General features: G+C 40.1%; 1 protein-coding gene across 7 annotated transcripts in view; it reads left to right on the forward strand.

The window, feature by feature from the left end:
• Positions 1 to 25,689, forward strand: part of LOC122556052 (SPHK1 interactor, AKAP domain containing) — a 396,794-nt gene that overhangs the window by 258,592 nt on the left and 112,513 nt on the right. For 2 of the 7 annotated variants that reach the window (XM_043702452.1, XM_043702453.1), the window contains exon 1: positions 12,988 to 13,236. The exons of the other annotated variants lie outside the window; for them this stretch is intronic. In XM_043702452.1, coding sequence (XP_043558387.1) covers positions 13,205 to 13,236 — 32 coding nt within the window. In that variant the 5' untranslated portion in view covers positions 12,988 to 13,204. Of the gene's footprint in view, positions 1 to 12,987; positions 13,237 to 25,689 lie in introns of those variants that run through there. 7 annotated transcript variants of the gene reach the window in all.

The following is a 25,689-nucleotide window of genomic DNA, read 5'->3' on the forward strand; positions in this document are numbered from 1 at the left end:
CCGTGAGACAGAAATAAATTCTGAAATATGGGCCAGGGTTTTACAAGAAGTCATGGGCCCAGCTACGATGTCAGGAGTGGGGAGCCCAACAAGGGGATGAATAGCTGCCATGGAGCTATTTAACAATCAATGGTTCTTGATAGCCTGGAGAGAATTTCTGCCTCTCCAGGTCAGGACATTTCCTTTCAAAGAGCTGCAACCCCATAAGAGACTGTATTTTCAGTACTGGCAGTGACACCAGGAATGATGACCACAGCTGGTAGTGGCTAGAGAAAGCAAGCTGCACAGGAGCTTGGTAACTGTTTGAGGGTTGAGGAGAGTTGGGTATTAAAGCAGGAAATCCCTGGACTACTACAGCACATTCTGATCTACATGGGCCTCTCCTGCCCCTTTAAATCCTGACAGTGATATTCATTGGGAATGGACTACACATTAACTGATTCCAATTTAATTGTCCTACTGGTGGCACCCTCACAGCTGATAAAATGGTGGTGGGCCCTAGTCTGCTGGAATCTCTGTATGTCTAACTACCAATGGGGAGCATATAATCCAGTCCATGAAGAAAACACAGGAAAACCAATGACAATACCACACACAGCCCTCAATCATATCTTGAAAGCTTGTGTATACTGCATAATTTCTATTACCATCAATCTTACATCCTACCGCACTTCAGTTAGTACATTTCAGAATTCTTTAATTTACTGAAAAAGTGCTGCAAGCCTTCTGCTGGTATTTAATCAGGACTATAAATTAAACTATAAAACATTCAATTCTGACGTAATTTTAATAGAACTATTTACTACTATTAGTCTCTTGTAACTTTTGGGACTAATTCACAACAAAGCTATCCACTAAAATGTCACAGTTAGAATTGAGAAGACCATGCTATTCACACCAACCTTGGCTGATTTTCCAGCAGTTAAGTCGGTGGCTTCTGTGTAAGTCTCAGTGACATTTTTATGATGTTGCAAATGGGAGACTAAAGGACTCAGACACAATTGTGGGCAATACCTTAAGTGTCTGTTCAAAATATTTTGTATTGACAGTGTTGAGAAGGCACTCCAGGTTCCCTACAAACAAACAACATCTCAAGGCACAATCTGCACTTGCCAGTCACATGTGCTTCTGGTCCACAGATGTTGGCAGCAGCATCTGCCGTCCTGATCGTGATGTCACCTCTTCGATCCACTTGCAGGCTACTCACGAAGCACAGACTTGCATTGTCATGTGTATTGGTGACTGGCAATGAATGGCTGCAGCAGGGACACCCTGTACATGTGACAGATACCCAGTTCACAGACTGGACCAGACTGCATCTCATGGCTGCTCATTTGCTCTCTTAGCACATGCTGACTTTGCACCTACCTGCAAATTTGCAGCACCATGCCTTACCATGATGTGCCATGCTTGTTAGCACAATGGCACTTCAGACAGAGCCAAAAGTTACCATTACTAACGTAATGATGTGCTCCTTTGGGCTGACATACAGACACTGCTGCTGGTCAGTAAGAATTTGTCTGCCGCAGTGGGTGGAGGGGGGAGGGGGAGAGGGGCGCAGGGACGTTTTGCTGTAAGACGTATTGAGACATCAATCTAACACCTACAGCATGTGCCAGCTGCCTGCGCAGCGTACACGTAACGTGTCTTTGCAACCAAATGACCGTGTCAGAAACTGAGTGGGAACAATTCCTCTGTTTATTTTTAACAGTGCAGATGTCACTAAAGAGGTTCTAATACCATCAGTCACAGGCACAGTCAGCACTCAGTGCTGGGGCTAGACAATGGTCAGTTTTCCACCAGGTCTGCTCACAGTCAGGGAACTGTCACAGTGCAGTTTGGAGTGTGTTCAGCAGTCAGTCCTGTTGGGCCAGCAACAGCAGTCAGGGGAATTGTGTACCATCAGACAGAGTGCAGCAAAGACAGTGGTCAGGAGCCTGGGCTGAATACAGTCCTGGGAGTTGTTCAGGAGGGTTCGAGGAGAGTCTGAAGGAGTAGAGAGGAACCATTGCTGAAAAGAGTGGGGAGTCAAAGTTTGAGGAAGTAGGACAACAAAGATATTTGTAAAAAAAAGCTTCTGAAGAAAGGTCACTGGACCTGAAATGTTAACTCTGATTTTTTTCCATAAATGCTGCTGAAATATTCCAGCAATTTCTGTTTTTGTTTCTAATTTCCAGCATCTGCGGTTCTTACAGTTGTTTGTGTTGTTAAAGATATTTGTAAAGGTGGCGATAAGGACAGTAATGAGGAAGGGAAACTCAAAGTGAATGGGGGCTGTGCAGAAGAGTGTCAGATGGCATTGGAGGATTGGAATTAATGGCAGTGACCACCACAGCGGTTCCACAGGGGAGTGTAAAGGAACATGATGGACATTACCAAGATCAAATGCCAGGGTTCAGGGGTCAGGGGGTCAATGTAGGCAATGTCCAGTCTGGTGAGTCTCCACATGGGAAGGGTGAATGTAAATGGATTGTTGGAGTCATGTAAGGAAAGAGGGGACATGAAGGCTTTGGACGCTCACTGCTGATGGTTTACATCACAAACTGCAATAATTTTCAGTATTCTAGGTGCAAATGCCCAGGGTAGACAGAATAAGTCAATTTGATGGGTGAAAGTGTAAGATCCACGCTTGATTGATGTAGGGATTTTGTAGCAACAAATACAGTAATTTGCAAATCCCAGATACTATTAATTTGCATCCATTTCATTGCCCATTTGCTATGCACTTAGATGGAAGGTATTTGGGGTCAGATGCTGGCCAAAGGTGATGTCTTTGGTGTCTTGTTAATGTAACTCAAAGATGCTGAAGTGAGTAGTAATGATGTTATAAAAGGCCAATACTGGATGAAGGGAAACCATTATTTGTGAAACTTCCAAGGAACCCATGTGAGCAGATAATATCGCTTCATCATCTGTCATTGAGCATAATAGTTTGTATTGAATGCAGTGAGAGATTGATATGGGTCTGGGATAGAATGGGTATTGGAGCACTGTAGGCTCTCCCTCTTTGATTACATTGGCTGGTTGCTCAGTCAGTGTGGCTCGTTCTCCAAGACACTGCACATACTGAGCCTGAACGTGGATAGAAACACATCTCCCATTATCAGAATGCAGTATGTCTCATCGTGTGAAGAAGTGTGCTCAGCCCTCATGCAAGGTATGGCTACTCAGAGATTAAAAAATGTCTTTTGCTCCTTCTGTTCCATCTTGAACCATTTTCATCAAATGTGCTGGGCCCTTCTGCTGGTGGCATGTTGGTTGCTTTGGCTGTGTAGCTAAGGAGGCAAAGACAGATACATGAGGAACAGGAATATTGGTAAGGCCAGGAGCAGCAGCAGATTCCCACAAATGACAAGGAGCTCCCAGCTCAGGGAGAAGCTGCAGTCTCAGAACCCCTCATGATGCGTGGAATTGACAGGAGGCCGAGAATTTTTCAGCCTTGAGGTAATTTCCTGGGCATGTACAAGGCCCAGTGTCATTTCAGGATCAAGATGTCCTGGGGCACTCTGCTGGATTCTGGAGTGGAGCCTGAGGCCTTCAGGAATGGGAGGCCATTCTCTCCTCTGGCTGTGAAGGTCATTGCTATGTGACTGCTGTTTCCAGGGACTGATGGGTGACCAATTTGGGATTGCTCAGTCATGAATCCACACATGATCAGAACAGTGACTGCTGCCATTTGGGCAAGATCACATCAGTTCATTTAGTTTCCCCCTGAGAAGGTTAGGCCTACAGCCTGGGTTGTAGGATATGAAAACATAGCTGACATTCCCCCAAGTGCAGGGTGCCATTGACTGTACATGTGTGACACTCATATAAGAAAGCTGCGGAATTCATCAACAGGAAGGGGTTCCATTCAATTCATGTTCTCCTGGATTGTTCAGTATCCTTTTCCATGGCTACCTGTAACATTTTGATACAAGGATAACAATTTGCAAGACACTCTTCTAATAATACATGATCTATTTGGCCCAACTCATTCCCAAGAACCAGGTCTACCAGTGTTTCTTTTCTCATTGCACAGGGAAAGTACAGCTGAATACTCCCTGGGAAGTCTGACCAATCTCTGTTCTTTACACCACTACTATCTCATTCTCAGTCTATATTCAGATAATTAAAGACCCCCATTCTAACTCCTCCACCATTTTCAAACCTCTCTCGAAGTTCCTTGAAAATTCACTGCTCTACTAGTTTGTAATCTATGAAATAAACAAGCAATGAAATTGCATCTTTTTCTTCCCATCCTCTTTAACTATTCACCGGGTCACTCCCCCTCGGTCTGCTTAACTACTCACAAGGTCACTCCTTCCTTGCTTTCCTTAACTAATCACCAGGTCATTCCCTCCTCTCTTTCCTTAACTAATCACCAGGTCACTCCCTTCTCACTCTCCTTAACTAATCACCAGGTCACTCCCTCCTCACATTCCTTACCTAACCACCAGGCCATACCTTCTTTACCTATTCACCAGGTCACTCTTCTCTTACTCACCTTAACTACTTGTGGGGTTAATCCCTTCCTGCTCTCCTTAACTACTGGCAGGATCACTCTCTTATCATTCTTACCTACACATGGGTTCACTCCCCTTTCAGTCCCTTTAACAATTTGCTAGGTCCCTTCTCTTCTCACTGCCTCTCATGTTCTTAACCATTTGCAAACTCATTTGCCAGATTCTTTCCAAATCTTTCAAAAAGAAGGACTTAATCAAATTGATAGTCACCAGCTCTGTGAACTAGGAGGAAGGACTTTATCCATGTATATAGGCTGGAACACCTTCATCTCCTGACCTTCTGCCTATTTTAATGGTCTGTCTTTCCAACATGAAACCAGAAATTGCTGGAGAAACTCAGCAGATAGGGAAGCATCTATGGAGAGAAAGCAGGGTCAATGCTTTGGGTTCAGTGACCCAAATCTTAAAGGTTTTAACTCTGCTTTCTCTCTACAAGTGCTGCCAGACTTGCTGAGTTTCTCCAGCAATTGCTTCTTTTGTTTCAGATTTCCAACATCCACAGTTCTTTGTTTTTCTGACACTTTTCTTTGGCACATCTGCAACTATCCATTGATTATTTATGAAAAATGTAAAGTATTTTATGCCAAAAATCAAGATCATTTTCATATCCTGGACTGTCTGTGTTCTTTGGAATCTGTTTTTGCATACGAAATTGACAGGCTAGTACAAGATGAACTCAATTTTGGTGACTTGGATAAAAACTAAATTTTCAGAATTTTCAAAATTATCTGTCACTTAATTCCCTAAAGTCCAAATGTGAAATAGGACTTACTGAAACCTTTCATCTATTTCTATCCACCTGCCATACCATTTTCAAAACATTTGTGTAATCTCCTTTACCCTACGATCTGTGGAGAACGTCACACATTATTTCCATTCTTTATACATTATCCTAAGTTTAATATCTCATTTATCCAGATTGAACCTTGTTTGTACTCTGTCTGTTGACCCACCTGACCTGCCTCTAACCTCCAGCTGTCTCCCGCATTCTAACTCACAGTTTACATAAGCCAACTCATTTATACTTGGCAGTTAGGAAGCTAAATCAGAATACATCAAAGTGACTGCTGAGTGCATTTGTTAATTCTTTACTGATGAAATTTTTAGTGTCATCATGTTGGAAGGGATATGGTCAGAAATGCAAGTAGAGATTTCTTATTCTGCAAGAATCCAAAATATGACCAAAGACTTTTCCATTTGTCTAAAAGAAATCATCTTCTCGATTTGGAGTCATTTACCATACTCTAAGATGTGATAAAATGCAGAGGATATTTCATGGATGGTCAAAAGCAAGTTTGCGAACTGCAATTGTATGTTTGCTATTTGAACAAGATACTCATCTGAGATTGAATATCAAGCACAGATATAAATTTCAAAATTCCTGCATACTGCAAAGCTGCTTGGAAAGGTTTTACCTCAGGTTGCACAGACATTCTGTTGGAGCACACAGGCTGATTATGGTTGACAGGTTTTGCACTCGATGTTCTGCAATAGCAAACAGAAGGAACTGCTATCCCCGAAGGGACAGGCACAAAGTGTTTAGCCAGGCACAGCAAGTTATGCCACATAAACAGATTATGGATTATTGTACTGTCACTGTAGGCTGTATAGCTCATTGAAATGCAAGAACAATCAGAGCAACAGGCCTTAAATGTAAAATTCAAATTAAAAATATGTTCTTTCTCAGAAATAGAGTGGTTCTTTGGGCAGGATTTTGAATCCTACCAGTAAGACTCAGATAGGTGCCTGAAGCTCTCTCTGTCACTGGAATTAAATGCCACACATGGTTGTGTGTTTGGAGGTCAGGGATATGTGAGTGCAGAGTCTGGCCAACACTGCCTTTCCACCTCCATCTGGGGCAAGGAGGCTTCCAGTCAGATGCTTATCGAAACCTTAAGTGTGTTGTTAATGGCCAGTTGAGGGCTTCATCACCACCGTCTTTGGTCTAGCAACTAGCAGGGGGATCAACATGTACAAATCCAAAAAGCAAGCTCAATGGAGTGGGTCCTGGGAAGGTGGTGGTGGGGTTTGCTGAAGTAGGCACTCCGCGTCTCATCACTGGATCTAACATCGAGAAGAGGGAGCAAATTCTTTTAACTTTTCTCCCATTATATAGCTAAAGTACTCTCCAAGATTTCTCTTAGTACATTGCAAAGCAGTAACCTAGGACATCAAACATTAACAACAATGGAATTAAAACACTCATCAAAATTATTTTATATTTTCCAGCAAACCCAGCATCTCAGAAACTTCATGCAATGTCAGAATGCAAATGAAGCAATTTAAAAATCCCATTATCAATAATTATCCCGTGTCCTTGTGCTAATATATAAATTCTATAGTGTTTCTGGAGTGAATTCATTCTTCTGATTTTTGTAGCTAATGTTTCAATTGGTGGATGAAATATGAATTAACCTAAATCAAAATGCAGCAGTGACCATATCAATTGCATGATTCAGTAATGTGCTGCAATTATATAAATATATTGCAATAATTTCAGTTAAAGTGGTTGATAATTAGTTTTACTCACATTGTCAGGTTCAATAACAGCTCAAGACCTATTTTGCTAATCGGTATTAACTGTTTGAAACATAAATTGCAAACACATAGAAGGAGCATTTTGAATTCAATTCTAGTCATTTGTGATATTTGACAGAGGAAATTTCCCATTCATCTGATGCAATGTTGATGGGGGAATTGGGAAAATCCTGGAAAACTGGCATTGACAACATAGACTATTTCTCAATGGCATTTGCAGGTCTTCTGTTGGGGTTACAAAAGACAAATGGGAGAACTCCTGTGTAAGTTCACTCACTTTCTCACATTAGATTCTTTGATGGTGAATATCTCTCTCTTTAAGGAATACCTCTACCATGACCATTGAACAATGCAGAGCCCACTGTAATATTGTGCCATAGGAAATCAAAGAGTATTCCATGGCCTACAGAAATGTTCAGTTCATGGTCACAGATTTAGAGTCATAGAATCATAGAGTCATACAGCAGGGAAACAGACTCTTCAGTCCAACCAATTCATGCCAAATATAATCCACCTGCCTGCTCCAAACCTTTCCTATTCATGTAACCATCCAAATGTCTTTTAAATATTGTAATTATCGCTACATCCACCACTTCCTCAGGACATTCATTCTGCACACAAACCACTTTCTTTGTATAAGATTTACCCCTCATGTCTTCTTTAAATCTCTCTCTTCTCACCTTAAAAATGTGCCCCCTAGTCTTGAAATTCCCCATCTTAGGGAAAAGACAACTGCCATCAACTCTATCCACATCTCTCATTATTAGATAAACTTCTATCAGGTCACCTCTCAACCTTCTACACTCCAGTGAAAAAAGTCTCAGCCTTTCTTTATAATTCAAACCTTCCATACCCAGCAACATCCTGGTAAATCTCTCCTGATCCCTCTCCAGCTTGATAATATTCTTCCTTTAGCTGCGCGACCAGAATTGATCACAGTATTCCGGAAGAGGTTTCACCATTGTCCTGTGCAACCTCAATATAACGTCTCAAACTCAAAGGACTGAGCAATGTGCTTTTTAACCGTAATGTTTTGGAGACAAATCTCACTTCTGATTTTGAGCACATGATTTAAGCTGATGCTGAAGGAGGACTGCAATGTCAGAAGTACTGACCTTCAGATAAGCCATTTGAACAATGTGTTGGCAACTCAAGGAGGTAGATGGTACTGCTTTAAAGAACAGTATACGTGATGTCTGTATATTGCAAGATCTGAGCATTTTATTACGTTGCCCTCTCTGTTGGAAAGGAGTGAATAAAATTATTTGAAGAATAGCCACAAGCTGTGAGCCCATGAGCAGAATCTCCTGTTGGTAACGTAGGTGTGTCTGTGGGACTGTAAGTCCAAAACACTTCCTGCTCTCAGGTAGTGTGGTTGGCTACACTGGAACATGCCGCAGCTGACTAATTAATGATTCATTATTGAGAAGCCTGGTGAACTTTGTGTTCAAGACAGGAAGGAAATGTATGCCCTACCATTACCTCACAGTGACAAAGATCTGGATGCAATGTTTAAAAAGCACCCAAAGAGGCTTTCATTTCCTGCAGACAGGAGCAGCAGTCTGCCTGCCTTCTGAAGGAAATGACACTCTTTTTTGTCACAGCCAGGCCTCAGAGCAGACAGTGAGTGTCCTCAGGGTTCAGGGATGCTTCACTACTGAATGACTTCCAGGCCACTGAGGAACAGCGGAAGGTCTAGTGTTCCACAGACAATAGCCCATCCCACCTGACAAAGGCCAACTGGGCAGTGGCTACACCGGATGTTAGTAGTTCTGACATAGATATTCTGCAAGGGTACACTTCAAACAATAATAACCGTGTGAGTGGAGAGGGAGACCAGAGAAGAGTTTCAGTTGCATCAGAATGAACATGTAGAAAGGTGTATTCCTGTTTGGGATTTCTTTTTGGGAAAAGGGGCATGTTATATTGCCTTGCAGCAAATTTATGATATACCTTTAAGGGACGTGCTCATGACATCATCATCTGATGATATAAGGGTGTTAGTCTTTACCTTACTGCGCTCTGTCCTCATGCAACATTCAAAATGCATTTGTATAAGGTTTAAAGATCAGTAAAAACCAGACAAAGCCTTTGAGCAAAGGTCACAAACAATGTGAAAGAGTCCTCTGATGAGGTAACAGCCTTGGAAATGGCAGGAAGAGAAAGTTGCAAATTACAAGGAAATTCTTCTTCTGAATTGGTTGGAGAGATCCACTGACAATCAAATTCAGAATCGCAGTCGTAAATTTAGATGTTAACATTGCTGTGGTAGCCAACAAATTTAAAATGCCTTCATTGGCAGTCAAAATGCTAATTCTGGGAGATTGTTGATCATATTCCAATAGCACGCAGGAGTCAAGGAAGCAGTGCTGTTCCAAGACATAGTATATGTCCAGGTTATAGGTGTTCACTGGGTCAAGGTCATGGTAAAATCTTAAATTAGTTCAGAGTCCGAAATTTTTGAATGCACATATAATATAAAAAGAGAAATTGATGTTATCAAGTAGGAAGATCAACAGTTCTACTCAGTCAGAGAGCAAGAGCAACAGCATATGGAAGATGGAAGTAATAAGGCTGAAGGTATAATTCATATTCCACCTGAACAAGTGAAAATCAGAGACTCACAACTTACTTTCATCATTGATATAGCTGCAAGTGTCTATTTTCTCAGAAGCACGCAGAAAGTCTCTCAGTCACACTGCCTAGCACACAACTGGTGTGAAATTGACCACCCATTCTGATTTCCATATTCCACTATTAGGTCAAGTTAGAGTTCGGCATAAAATGATATAACTTATTACTTATGATTAATCATTGTAGAAGACAACAAAGTCCCCCTGATGGGAAGGAAATATCTGTAAAGATATTGTTAATCTGGGCTGAGCTACTTACAATAGGGATCAGTAAGCATATACCTTACATTGAGAAAGTGTTAAGAAAACACAAATTGGTCTATGAGCAAGGTTGACAAAGTGATACAATTAGGCATCAGAAGGTCAAAGTTAAGATAAAGGGCAATGCAAAAATAACATTTTACAAGGACAAGTGAGTACCTTTTAAACACTTAGAAGCAGTAAGAGATGAATAAGCTGGAAAGAACAGGGCAATTAAGAAGGTGGGGAGCAGTGAATGGACCATACACATTGTGGTAGTTCTGTTTGCATTTGTGGTGATGATAAGCAAAAAGTAAATAAAGGATTGAGAAAACAGGTACTCACTGTCTACCAGGGATTTTTGAAAAGTAGCGAGTGGAGAAGTGTTCACTAAAATAGTTGTCAAATTAGAAATAACTGAAAAAAGTAATGAACTGCTTATGATTCATGCATACAAAGAGATACTGTACCATTTGCAGTGCTTACTACTTCCGGATTGTTCCAGAGAAGTGAAGAAAGTGCATGCTGCATTATAATCCCAAGACACAATTGGTTTCAGTATGCGATACCTCACCACAGATGTTTAGGTATGGTATTATCTCACAGTAATGGAATCTGGTGTAGAGAAGCCTGTAGCATGTGTTTCAAATACCTTATCAAATTCACAAAAAAATCACTCACAAGTTGTTTTGATCAACAGTTTGAGTAAATTGATAACCATTGAGTCTATGTCCAATACTTCAAACGTTAGTGAATCACTATTGATGTTTTGAGAATTTGGTTTGCAGTTATTGGGTTTTCCAGAGGTGTTGGTGTCAGATAATGATCCACAGCTGACACCAGAAGCATTTGAATATTTCTGAGAAAGAACGGAGACAAATGCATTCTAAGGTCACATATCACTCAGTATTGCATGATGCTGCAAAAAGAATTGCACAGAATGTAAACTAGATTAAGGGTAAAGTAACCATAATCTTACCAGACCATTAGCTGGTCACTCATTAGAGAGAGATGACTGGTAGTGGTTTAACTAGAGGTCACCATGCCTCAAGACAGGTTGAGAAGGAGAGCCCTCATGGTAACCTCAGCAAGTGTGGGAATTTAACCCTCAATATTGGCATCCTCTGCATCACAAACTGGCCATCCCAGCTAACTGACCCTCTAACACCACACCGCGCCCCCCCCTCCCCCTTCTCAGAGGTACTAAGTGACAAGCTGAACAGTAGTTTCCATGTTTCTGTTCAAAATAGATGAAATAGTGTTCTGTTCTCTTATAAATGACCTCACAACCTACAAAAGGTTGCTTGCCTTATTTGAATTAGCGTTAATCACTCTGCTAGGACTTTGTTCAGTTTGTTTAATTCTACATTAATGTAAAGCAAGAGAAAACAGGACCTAGTGGGCGATGAGTAAAGGATACATGAGGCATGAAATATACAGAATTCAGTACTCGTCAGAAAATCATAGTGAGAAACCACTGAGGTGATAAAAAGATGTACAGAGTTGTTGAAAATAGATAGATGCGTTTACAAATCTAGTGAAGATCAGGGAGAGACTCTGTCAGTAACATGTAGATTATTTGCTTGAAAGAGGAGATCTGAAAAGGTGAGAGCATGATAAACCTCTTGAGATACAAAATTGCTCTTACAGGCTAAAGAGAAAGTCAACAAGACAGTGAAAATCATAGGGGAACTGAAATTTATCAGTCTTATTGAATTCACCCAAAGCAACCTAGGGTTCTTCATTGAGGCTAATCATTCAATGTCACTGTTCTAAGCATTAAGTGAAGTTGGTAGTCAAAGTCAAAGTTCAATGTTCATAATCTAAATTATATTGAAAGGGAGGAAGAATAAATTATTCTTTTCATTACTACTTGTCAAATGATGTTTTTGTTAAATACCCAGTTTTAAGGAAAGACATGTAAATTGCTCTACAATTAGCAACCATGCAAACTAATCTGTTAGATTTAAAATATTCTTAATGGCTTATTTACTCATATTACGTTCTAATAACTTATGTACACTTATGCATTTTAGTGTATGAACTGTTTTAAATGGGGAAAAAGTGTAGAACGTTGCAAGATTTGAGGATTTGTTAAATTACCACCTTTGTTATCTTCCCTTTAGGGTTATGTAAATAAAGTAGTTACATAAAGGCTGCTTTGAGCTGATATGTTATTTTTTCCTCAGTGCAAATCACAATATTCTCTCTACTTTCTTGGCCAAGACTTAACCCTCAATCAGCACCTATACAGATCATTTCAGAGTTATTAAACTGCGGTTCTGGACCTTGCTGTGAACAAATTGGTAGCATTATTTCTGAAAGGTATTACATTTCACAAGGATTTAATTGGCTGTAAAATAGTTCTGAACAAGCTAAACTTGTGAAAAGCAGCATAAAAATGCAAATATTTTTGCCAATGCTATATCTATTGTGTAAACAATGCTGAGATGGTGAGGTGCAGGTTACAAGGAGAGTGGAGAGATGGTGTGGTTTGTCAGCTGCCTAGCCTATCATGCACAGCGACTCCAGATGCTTCATGGCAATAGCAAGGGCTTAGAGTAGATTTCAGTATCTGCTTATTTCAGGGTATGATGTGGAGAAAATAAAAGGAACAAAAGGAAATCTGGTCATCCACATGACAATATGATGGAGCATGAACAAACTACTTATGTTGCTGAGCTTCCCATAGTAGCTGCATTGCTCTGTTCCCTGTAATAGAGCTTTGAAGGTAATGCTGTCCCTTCAAAAGGCAACTTAAAGGGCAGGCTCCATTTGGAGGGGAGATTGTCTTTCGCTTTTTAATTTTTGAGAATAAAAGTAAATTATTTAGTTTCTTCACATCATCTAGTTATGAAATTTATTTTGTAGCAGAAGAATTCAGCATAAAGAATGCAATGTCCTATTTGAGATATACAAGGACAGAAGATGTACGTCAGCTGAGCACCAGTGCCCTGCAGTCTGCTGTGGAAGGTTATGGGGTTTCACTCCCATGTCTGAGTGCAGTGTGTTCTCTGTGTGGGATGCTCAAGCCCTGTCACATGCAATCATTTTATTTGCTGTTGCTTAAAGAGAGTGTCACTGCTGCTGGCTGTGCAGAGCTAAATATATAAGCTACTGTGCTTTAGAGCTGCAGAGAGGGAATTTTTTTTTTGCCAGTGTGATCCTGAAATCATTTGAGGTGGGAAGTATAATCATCATTAAGGAGTTTCCTATGTTGTACTGTGCTTGTTTCTCTTGTGAGAGACTACGGCTGGAATCAGTGCATTTTCAGTATTTCAGCAAGTGATGGATCGCAGTAGCTTGCTTTCTGAATTAGGGTATGTAGCTGTTTCTTCTTATGGAGTATTTTTGAAAAATATTTTAGCATTTAATACTTGATTGCTTTAAATAGCTTTGTTATTTTTAATTGTTAATCTAATCTAAATGCACAACTGTTAATTAATGCTTTGCTATCAACTCATGTTAAGCAAGATCTTGAATCCTCATTAATAACAATGCCAGTGATACACGTTTTAATTTTACTTCTTCCTGTGGTCATCAAACTGTCCAATTAAGCAGTATTCTAACATCTGCACAAACTACATACAGTGAGTGATATATCGAATAATTGTACACAAAATGACTCATCAGAGGGGAACTGTAATTCCAATGTGACTTTCACATGCCATCACAGTCAGTGAAAGGAAAGCCTGAGCAATGTATGTGTATGATCTAAACTCCAGTATGGAATTTGTGCTTTTTAACTCATTCTTATGTGATTAGTATGGTTTATGTGGTTGCTGACAAATAAATATAAATTACTTTCCTCTTGGAGAAGTGCATGTGCTGTTACTTCGTGATAACCATCACTGAGATGCATTGTTGCAGACTGATGCTTCTGCCTTTGATTGTTTAGAAGTAGAGGCAAGATTTTGAAAAACTGGTAATGTTTAGAATGTACAACTTGGCAGGGGGAAACTTACGGTCTCCAGTATTCCTGAAATGCTCAGGAGTCTATTAAAGTTTATTCCTTTCAGTTGTAAACTTTACAGTCATGTTGAGAAGATGAACATCGTATGAAAGTATCATAGTGAGGCTTAAATTGGGGTTGATCGTATACAAAGGTTTGCACATTCCCTTTGCTAACTTCTTCACAGCATTTGAACAGATATACAATTTTGTTAAGCATTCTTAAATAGGATGAATCATCCGGCATTGTGAAGAAGATTTTTTTCAATGTTTCTCATGTTATGTATGCTGGGAAGAATTTATCTCAGGAAATGTACATTAGTCTAACCACAAAAGGAGGTGGTGGTAACTAATTTGGAAAAAAATCTATACTATCCACAAGGTCAATTGGATGGAACAGGTTGGAAGGTACAATTTTTTTTGTCTTCCTTTTCATTCTGTATAATTTAATAGCTTCAAGACTTAAATATAGTAATGTATGAAATATATCCTGAATAAGACAATATATTTTATCCACAATATAGTACCCTATTTGTTATGGTTCTTTGTGCGATATTGTTAGAAAAATAATGATTATTATATACAACACTGAATACCATATTCAGACTAACACATGGCACTAAGATAGTTTGTTACGCAGAGTATAATGTAATTCAGTAAAATTGATTAAAGTGCTGTACTGTGAATCATGTAAATGTTATTCTGTTCAAATAACAATACCAACAGTGTTAGACTCTTTTGTGAACATGATTCATGGTTGATATTCAATTCCCTCCAACCATTACTATTAAGAAATTTTCAGAAAAAGTTGGACATTTTTGACGTGGATGTGGCATTGTAAAGTCTCAGCTCCAAGGATTATCTTTTTAATATAAATATAAAAGAACCATTTCTAAACCAATCAGCATTCAGGACATTGTGATTGAATCAGTAGTGTTTTTAAACATCTTTTCTGACAAAGTTTTGTCTTTTCTTATTGTAAAATCAGGCCAAAAGTGTTTCCTGGGTAGCATAGGACTGGAGGACATTTCCATTAACTTTCAAAATCATGAGTGCCAAATTTTACAACTTTTTTTTGTATCTGCCTGTAATTCACCCAATGTGTCCCCAGTCAATTAATCATAAATGTAAGTAAAGGCCAGTGATACTGTCTCAAAGCACTGTCTCTTACCATACCCTACCCCTTTCCTTCCTACTAAGTTTCCTGACTTTTATGCTTCCAATTCGTTGAAGTTAGGTTGAGAAGTATTAAGTGCAGATATTGACCAGATTGACAGCCCAAGAAAGAGGGGAATTGTTGACCATATAATGGTAATTAAGAAACTATCTTCAATTGTCATGACACAGTTAGCTTACTAATGTTCTTTAGGGAAGGGAACTGCCATCCTTATCTGGTCTCGCTTACATGTGATTCCAGACCCACTGTGGTTCACTCTTAACTACCCTTTGAAATGGCCCTAGCGAGCCACTTAATTCATTGGTAGCTAGGGACTGGTAACAGATACTGGTCTTGCCGGTAGCAGTCTCAGCCCACAAAAAGGTAAAAAGAAATATATTGCATGTATCTTTTTCAGCATGCCATCTTCAAGAAAAAGGAGAGGCAGTTACAGTCAGAGGAAATTGTATCAAGTGGCATTTTAGGAAGATACTCCTTCCAAAGGCCATAGAGACAGCTTGAGAACTTAAAGAATTTTATTACAGAGATGTACAATGGAAACATTTCACATCACCAGTAGGAAAACTCCATTGAAGGAGAATCTGTAGCCATGGTTATTTGCCTTAATTGCTCTGCCGATAGCAATGCAGGTGATAATTGTCTTTGACTTTATGGGGCAGTCATTTCACGTGTGCACTGGACTCTATGTGTGATCAGCTTTGGTGCCCTATGTGCAAATATCCCATTATCTGTTGGACCATCTTTAAAAAACTGGGAATTCCTCTAGTTTAACATCACAGCCAAGGAGTAACAAAATAGAATTGTAAAATGGTCTATAAGATCCCTTTGTTGTGCATTTCTTTAACAAACTGAATAGTGTATATCAACCAGGTCACAAAGTTTTTTTTAAAAAGTTGATTATCTTTCCTGACAGTCATGGCCTTAAACCTCTTGAAGCACTGGATTGAAGTTGGGAATGAGACAGTAACACTTAGTGTCACCTTCTTCCACATGGCATAAAATGCCTTTAAGTTGCCTTCCATGCAGACCTGACAGTTCATGTCTCATATGTTCAGTCTCCTCAAAGAGAGTTTGGAATTTGATTTGACTGAAATTGTATTCCCTTCTTTTCCTCCTTGCAATATCCTTCCCTCTCTTTCAGCTGTTTGTGCCAGATGCTGCAGTCAAAATAATTCCTGAGAATTGGGACAAAATGACACATGAGCTACCAAATGCATCCACCTGCCAGTGAACTCTCTAACTCCAACACTTGTTTACATACCTGTAGCTCCCTCAAATTGTCACTATGATCTTCAGTCAGCTTTGGCGTTTCAAATTATTATTTCCAAGGCAATCTCAGCACATTACTCCCAGGTAGGCATTGGAATAGTCATGTCTGGAAGTAGCATAAAAATAGATTAGTGTTTCAGGAGTAGATGAATTATGGCAGAGGTAGGTAATCATACTGGTGGAGAGGTAAAATATGTCATTAAGTTTGTGCATAGTCCGATTCAGCCTGAAGCAACAGCCAATGATAAGGATGGAATCAGTGATGAGGTGATGCAGCCTGTCTTGTACTTTTTGAATTTTTATCCATTTTGTTTTTTTCTGAAACTGGCCATCACTTTTCTGCCAGATTGATCAAGGAACATTTTATTTATTTTTAGTTTGGCCGTAATCATGAGTGATAGTAAAAAGTCCAAATGTGAACAATCCTGTCATCATTTAGCACCCAAACACATGCATTCTCAATAAGTAATTGCTAAGCTCAGTTCAACTTGCCTTTACTTTAATCTAGTTGTTTTTTTGGTTGACCCAGAAGTGTCCCCATCATCTCACAGCTCAATCGTATGACCAACCATGGATTGTGACTGAACCTGCATTTTCCTAGTTTGTGTAGTTCAGACAGAAACTTTACATATGCATCGTGCTACTGAGGTGGTCAAGTTTCTTTTTAACTAAAACAGGGAAGTGAAATAATAATTATTTTCAATTATTATTTGAAATTGCAGTTGGGAAGATTCCATTTTTTTGTGTAACAATGTATCATAAGAGGAACATCAAATGTTCTATGCCAGTGGATATAAATTAACTGATAAAGGATTTTCATACATATTTTAAAAATCGATAGCACATTATCTTTGTGCTCAGTGCAAGACAGAATAATTTTACTCACTTTATTTGTAAGTCATCTATTTGAAAACATCACTGTGTAGCACTGGAAGGGAATCAAGTGGAAAATTCAGTTGGTAGCAGCTGTATAATTTCTTTTATCATTGTCTTTCATTTCACAACTATAAAATAAAGGTACACAAAGAGCTTACAGAGACCAGCCTCTTAATTCAGTCAATGATAAAATATAACATGTACTGAAGCATTAAAGTAACTGTTTATTTTCCCAAGGACACCATTCCATTTTGTTCGTAATGCTTCATTAGTATGTGTCTGAGTCTAGTATCAGGAGGAAGCTATACAGATCTGATATTGTATGCTTAAACACAAACTCCAGTGTCGTCATTCCAATATTGACTTAATGAACACATATTTCTGCATTAACCCATATATCACAAACATTTTTATGAACCAAATTGTCGCAAGTCTGGGGGTAAGCTGCTGGATACACCCAACATGTATATATGTTACGTAAACCTGAGGTGATGTGAGATACTGCAGAGGTGGGAATTGGCTTTGCTTTAGGCTTTGATCAGCTTCAGATGTGCTATTCAAGTCCTTCAGGAGGATCTTCACCATCAGGATGCACACCTCTTAGTGTAAATCATTCAGTCCACAGCTTGGTGGGCGGCACAGTGGCACAGTGGTTAGCACTGCTGCCTCACACTGCCAGAGACCCGGGTTCAATTCCCATCTCAGGCGACTGACTGTGTGGAGTTTCCTCCGGGTGCTCTAGTTTCCTCCCACAGTCCGAGGTGAATTGGCCATGCTAAATTGCCCGTAGTGTTAGGTGCAAGGGTAAATGTAGGGGAATGGGTCTGGGTGGGTGCGCTTTGGCGGGTCGGTGTGGACTTGTTGGTCCAAAGGGCCTGTTTCCACACTGTAAGTAATCTAATCTTGAAAGCCGCAGAACAGGCAAGAGTTAGTAGGAAGCAGCTGAAAAATTACATGGCTTGGAGTCTCCTGCCAACAAAAACACGTAACAGGATTGGGTTCCAAGGACAGTTCACCGTGGGTTTAGTGCATCAGAAGATAGGATGTTTGAGGCAAGGATGTAGATAAACGTATAATGAGGAGTCTGAGGAGCACTTGCATTCACAGAAAGGAGGGTTGTTTATAACACATTTTATTATGTCTCTCAAAATATGTTATAGGCAAAGAACAGAAAAGATTTTATGAACAGCAATGTGAAGTTTAGTCTGATTTTTTGTGGCATTGCTTGATGTAAGCATATCAAGCTCGATGATGGCTGGAAACTTTTCCTACTTTGTCTCCAGTTGTGCCATAAGATCTTTAATGTTTATTTAAGCCAATGACCAAGACAGCCTTGACTTTGAATGTCACTGAAAACCCTTCACTGTCCAAGTATCCATCATTCCCTCTGTAATGCACTTCAGTGTCAGCCTCAATTTTTGTTTATTCAAGTCCAGATGAGGGCTTTAACCTGTAACCTTTTGGCTCAGAGACAAAAATACTACAAATTGAGCAATGCTGATCTTTGGCAGGGAGAATGCACTGAGCAGGAACTGAGCTCCTTCCCAAAGGAAAGGAGGATAAATATCAGCAGATGTGCCCATCTGTTTTGTCTAAAGCAGCTGTGATAGTTGATTGTGATGCTTGCTCCAGAAGAGAGAAAAATAGATGAAATAGAACTGAGGAGTAAATATTGAAGTTGGTAAAGAAAATGTACATTTTTTCAGCAGACATTTCCCCTGTGATGTATTTGTGGGATGACAATTAAGTTATGTTAATTTATTCCTTGAGGTTCTGTTTGTCAACAGTATTACTTCTTCTCCCAACACCCTTGTCTCTTTCTGACTCTCTACTTCATTTTACTTTCACTATTTGCTAATTGGCATGGCCATTTCATTTGTGTTTCCTCAAAGTGATTCATCAACTAAGAATTTGTATAGCCACAAATGTAGCCTCCTTTAAGTTATTAAGTGTTTCAATTTTGTTTCAAAAAGCAGCTCAGCTTTAAACAATTTTTAAATGTTAATTTATTACACATCTATTGCTTGAAGTTACTTTAATAAAAAAAACCCTATTTTTATTTAGTTACAATGCAGTTTCAATTATTTTAAGTAAATAAGGATAGAAGTTAAGTGTGAAGATGAAACTGAGACCAATCTCTAATATTGTTTCAAAACTGGCATGCTTGAAGTTTTTTATTTCTCCAGTCCAATTCAGCAGCTGCGATGGATACTGTAGTCAAATAGATACTCCTACAAGTTGAGTAGACGGTGCAGGTAATGAGAATGAGTAAAATGTTTTTCCTCCCTTTTTTACAAAACTGCAGAATGTGGCTGTGCTAGCCTGGTCCAGTACAATGCCCTTTATCTCTGCCAGGGAAGCTTTCCTCTGTCTCACTGTTAAGAAACAGTTTCTACTTCAAAGTGACACTAAAATTGGTAGTATAGTAAACAGTGAAGACGGTTTTGTAAGATTACAAAGGGATCTTGATCAATTGGGTCAATGAGCTAAAGAATGGCAGATAGAGTTCAATCTGGTTAAATGAGAAGTATTGCATTTTGGTACAACAAACAATGATAGGGCTTACACAGTTAATGGTAGGACCTTGGGTAGTATTGCAGAACAGAAGGACAGAGGAGTTTAGGTACATAATTCTTTGAAGTTTGTGTCACATATAGACAGGGTGGTTAAAAAGGTGTTTAGCACACTTGCCTTCATTGCTCATTCCTTTTAAGTACCGAAGTTAGAAGTCATGTTGAGTTGTACAGGACATTGGTGAGACGTCTTCTGGAGTATCGTGTCCAGTTCTGGTCAAACAGTTATAGGGACGTTATTTTTAATTTGGAGAGGATTCAGATGAGATTTACCAGTATGTTGTAGAAAATTAAAATGTGACTTCTAGAAGTTCATGAAATAATGAGGGGTATTGATAGGTTTAATGTTAGTTGTCTTTTCCCTAGGATAGGGGATTTCAAGACTAGGCGACACATTTTTAAGTTGAGGGGAGACATTTAAAAAACAAATGAGGTGCAATTTTTTTTACACAGAGGGTGATTGCAAGTGGAATGAACTTCCTGTGGATGTGGGTACAATTACAACTTTTTAAACAAATACTTGGATAAGTACACGAATTGGAGGGATATGAGCCAGGAACAGGCAGGTGTGACTAGTTTAGTTTATGTTCGGCATGGACTGGTTGGACCGAACAGCCTGTTTCCGTTCTGTATGGGTCTATGACTCGATGGCTTTTTCTTGTTATGTTCCGATGACTCTCTTTAGTTTTTATTGCAATCAAACAAATTGGATGCAGTTGTTAACTTCAGTGGATCAGTGTGCCACAGAACAAAGTCAATTATTCCTGAATTTCTTGTGATGACTTTCTGGCTTCTATCAATAATAAGAAGCTTTGCGTTTTCAACACTTCTTTTCAGGATTCAACGGACAGTGCTGGAACCTTTGAATTAAGTCGAACATAAGAATATAAAAAATACAAGTTGTAGGCCATTCAGCCCTTTGAGCCCGCTCCAGTATTTGAAGAGTTCATGGCTGACCTTATACATCGATGCCATTGTCTTGCACCATCTCCCACAACCATTGATGCTTCTAATATGAATAAATCTAGCAACTTCAGTCTTGAATATTCTCCATGACTGAGCCCCTACGGCCCTCTGGGGTAGAGACTTTCAAAGATTCACCATCTTCTGAGTGAAAATGTTCCTCCCAACTCAGTCCTAAAAAAGTCCCTTTATTGTGGTTATTCTCCCATGAAGCATAATGTGTTTTCTTAAGCTATCTTCCAAAACTCACCTCCTAAGCAATGCATTCCGCCCATCATATTCTCCCCACTAGCCACGGGAAGAAGTGTCCGCCTGTGATATCCCACAATCCCTGGCACTAGTGTCAACTTTGAAGCCTAACCATCTACCTGATCAGGTGTTGGTAAACAGGAGCTGCCCTTCACTGCGCATATAGGAAGGAGAGCAAACAGAAACTGACACTTCAAAGAGCAGTCAGGTGGTACAGTTGGCACTTCATTGCACATAAAAGTGCACATTCTTGCATCTATTGCTATTCAAGAACCAGACCACCCAGCTTGCCTGTCCTTAGCCTCATCCCATCTTACAACAGTGTTTAAGTCAATGCCCTAGGATATGGTAAGCAATTACTGAGGTGGGCTTGCTAAGATACAGAGCAAGAACATGCAGCAACAAAACTGTCCCATACAGCTCAGTACTACTGAGACATAGGCAAAAAAACCTATAAGATTCAGGCCCTTGTGTGCATTTTGAACTGTGATTAGCTTTCTGTGCAAGGCATATAATATTATAACACAATGTATCTGCTTTCTCATTTGCTATATCTCCAGAATGGTCTGTGTATATAAGTGATTATATGAGGCCATTTAAAAAGAGATGAATTAAGGGAATCTAAGATGGCGGCAATCTGAGAAGATCACACTGCAGAGCTTTGCATCGCAGCAGGAGCAGGACGGTCCTTTAACTCGCCCAATCCAGATCATCAAGATTTCTTGGGCATTGGAAAGATCGTAGAGTCTCAAGAAACATTTAAAAATTGACTTACCTGTATTTTCAGCTGTCCAGAAATGCCTAAAAAGGGAGGATGAGCATCCGAGGCCGGGTCTGCAGCTCAGCCTGCAGCAGCCTCTGAGCCGATTACTCTCTAGGACCTGGTGAACCAGCTCTCGAACTCTTCCGAGATGTTGGGGAAACAGATTGAAGAGAAGGTGGTTCCAGTCTCTCTCATGCTGCAGAAGCATGAGCAGCAGCTGGGAGACCTGGAGAAGAGGACGGATGAGGTGGAGCACAGGGTCACAGTGGTGGAAGCTGATGCCAGTTCATTCAAGGATGAGATCAAAGCCCTGAAGACGCAGGTTTGTAATTTGCATGACCAAGTGGATGATCTTGAAAAAAGGGGCAGGAGAAAAAACATTTGGATCATCAGTCTGTCTGAGGGTTAGAAAGGTGAGCGGCCTGCGGAATTTGTTGAAGATTGGCTTCCGAAATTCCTTGACTTGGAGACTGGCATGAGAGGATTGAAGATAGAGAGGGCTCACCGGGTTTCAGCGCAGAGGTGAGGTCTGGGTCAAAGCCCTTGTCCTTTCCTGGTGTGGTTCCATCATTACCCGGATAAGGAGAGAGTCATGGAGGCTTCCAGATTCCAGGGGAAGGATCCAAAGGCCCTAATTTACAAGGGGTCTAAGATCATGTTTTTTCAGGACTTTTCAGCAGTGGTGATGCAGAAACGAAAATCGTATGACGGTGTCAAGAGAATGCTGAGGGAGTTTGGTATTCAGTACTCCCTGAGATATCCGGCAGTGCTTCAGATCACCTTAGATGGATCCATGCATCTCTTTGACACATCGGAGAAGGCAAGAGACTTTGTGGACAAACTAACCTAATTTAAACAATTGTAGTATGTATAAATATTGTTGCTTGGGTATGTGTTTATCATTCTGTAAAAGAAATGGAGGAAATCCGGTTGGAGCTTTGTTTTTCCCCTTTTTTTTCCTCTATTGATAATAATTTGGTTCAAACTATGTCTGATGGTGGTTAAGATGTACATTTTAAATGTCTAAGTTAGGACATACCAAAGGATGGGTGGGGTATTTATTCCCTTTTTTTAATAAAAGAATTTTTAAAATTTATATTGATATTCTATGGGGTGCTTATTCTTTTTAGCTTGTGTTTGCGATGCGGCTCTAGCTGGGAGAAGTGAAGGTGGTTGAGATGGTTAGATGCCTATTTATGGGCAGTTCAGGACGGATAGTTGCCCCCTCCGGGCAAGGGGTGAGTTCCCCTACTCAGCGCTATTGGCGCTTTATATGTTGGTTTGTTTTTGGGTTTTTGTTGTTTTTTATTCTTAATAATTTTTATGTTTGTTAAATGTAGTGGTTTTCGTTTATGTAGTTTTTATATTTAGTGGACCATGCAACACTAAGGCTCAGCAATTTGTGGTTCGAGTTCCTCCTCTCTGGAATTGAAATGTAATTGCAGAAGATTATGGCTAATGATTTGACTAAATGGTGTACCTGGAATATCAAGGGAAGTCACTCACCAATTAAGAGGAAGAAGGTACTCTTGAGTCTTAGAAAGGAGAAGGTGGATATTGCTTTGTTACAGGAGACACATTTGGATGACAAGGAGCATCTGAAATTACAGCAGAATGGCTTTGACCGAGTGTATTTTTCATCATTTAATACCAGAAGTATGGGAGTGGCTATATTGGTTAGAAAAAATCTCTCATTTAAATTGTTGGAATGTGTTAAAGACACAAATGGGAGGTTTGTAATTCTTAAAGCCTTGATAAATGGGGAAGAATATGGCATTTTACATGTTTATTGTCCCCCAGCTCATCCTCTTAAATTCTTGATAGATACTTTTTCTAAACTGATAAGTCTCAAGTCTCAGCACATCATTATAGGGGGAGATTTTAACTGCCTCATGGACCCCCAGTAGACAGGTTGCCTAAAGGTCCCTTGATACCCTCTGCACAAACTAAATAGTTATTGAGTTTATGTGGGGAATTAGGGTTGGTGGACCTCTGGAGGTGTCTCCACCCTACAGATAGGGATTTCACGTTTTTCTCCAATCCGCACAGATGTCACACGAGGATTGATTTTTTTTCTGACCCCTGCAGTAACCCTGGATCCTGTGGCATCCTGTACGATTGGTAATATTGCCATCTCTGATCATGCTCCAGTGTACCTCATGGTTAAGATTAAGGATGTTACAGTGGATTCAAGGTACTGGCGAATGGACCCCTTTATTCTCATGGACAGTAAGTTTGTGGAGTATTTCTCTAGGGGATTTCGGGCATTCCTAGACATCAACATAGGCTTGATTGATAGTTCATCTGTTCTCTGGGAAACTGCCAAAGCTTATGCCAGGGGGTTAGTTATTTCATATTCCACAAGTAGGAAATGGCAGAAGGGTGAGCAGCAACATCTCCTTGAAGCATGGTTGAAGGCAGCCGTGAAGGGCTAATATGACAGACCCTCGTTGGTCAAACTACAGAGGATTACGGCACTGCGGTCTGCACTAAATTCCGTGCTCACGCAGACAACAAAGAAGGAACTGGCTTTTGCAAAGCAAAGGTTATACGAGCATGGTGACAAGCCAGGCAAATACTTAGCATACCTCGCCAGAAAGAGAAGTGCCCCACAAACCATTACAGTGATTAGGGAAGGGTCTGGGAACCTAATATGTGATTCTAAAAAGATTAATGTGGCGTTCCAGAGATTCTACTCTAAGTTATATCAGTCTGAGAATTGTGAGGAGGGGCAGGCCAAAATGGAATCCTTTTTTAGAGATCTGAAGCTCCTGGGTGTGACTCCCGAACAACAGTCCTTTCTCAATGCCCCATTATCAGAGCAAGAAGTGCAGGAAGCTGTGAGGCAGCTTCAGAGTGGAAAGGTGCCCGGTCCTGACGGACTTCCCAGTGAATTCTATAAGGAATTTATAAGTATACTGTCAGGCCCGATGCTGAATATGTTTAATGATTCTTACAGTCATGATTGTCTCCCACCATCTCTGAGAGAGGCCAATATTTCACTTATCCTTAAAAAGGGGAGGATCCGGAAGACTGTGCTTCATACAGGCCCATCTCGTTCTTAAATGTGGACTTTAAGATCCTCTTTAAGGCTCTCACGTTAAGGCTGGAGACTGTGTTACCCTCTATTATTAAAGAGGGGCTTCATAAAGGGTTGCAGATCATCCAATAATGTTAGGAGGCTGCTTAATGTAATTCAAGAATGCCAACAGCAGTCAATACAGGGATTGGTGATTTCTTTAGATGCAGAGACGGCATTTGACCGAGTTGAGTGGCCGTACCTTTTCTATACTCTAGACCAGTTTGGTCTGGGCGAAGTTTTCATAAAATGGGTAAAGGTTCTCTACAGTGTACCTCTCGCTGCGGTCATTACCAACGGGGTACGATCAAGCAATTTTAATATTTCTAGGGGCAGCCGGCAGATGATTGAACCGTTGGTGATTGAACCGTTGGCAGAGGTCATTCGTGGGGATCTCAATATATCAGCTCCAGAAGTGGGGTCAAAATTACATAAGATCTCACTGTATGCAGATGATGTTCTAATTTTCTTGACAACTCCAGCAGTCTCAGTGCCTTGCCTGATACAATGCATTCACGCATTTGGCGCTTTTTCAGGGTATAAGATTAATTTTGCTAAATCAGAGGCTATGCCTGTGGGTGGTCTTACAAAAAAGTTGGCTCTTGAGAGTGACTATAGATTCCCATTTAGGTGGTCACAGAGGGGTTTTGTGTATTTGGACATATTCATTACTCCAGTTCTAGATTGGATGTTCAAAGCCAATTTTACTCAATTATTTGAAAAAATTAAACAAGATCTCCAAAGATGGGAGGCACTTCCAGTCTCATGGTTGGGTCGGATAGTGCTTATTAAGATGAATATTCTCCCTCGTTTGCGATACTCTATACGGATGCTCCCCCTGATTTTCAATAAACAAACACTCAGGAGACTGAA

The sequence above is a fragment of the Chiloscyllium plagiosum genome, chromosome 13 (assembly GCF_004010195.1).
Source record: "Chiloscyllium plagiosum isolate BGI_BamShark_2017 chromosome 13, ASM401019v2, whole genome shotgun sequence".
Lineage (NCBI taxonomy): Eukaryota > Metazoa > Chordata > Chondrichthyes > Orectolobiformes > Hemiscylliidae > Chiloscyllium > Chiloscyllium plagiosum.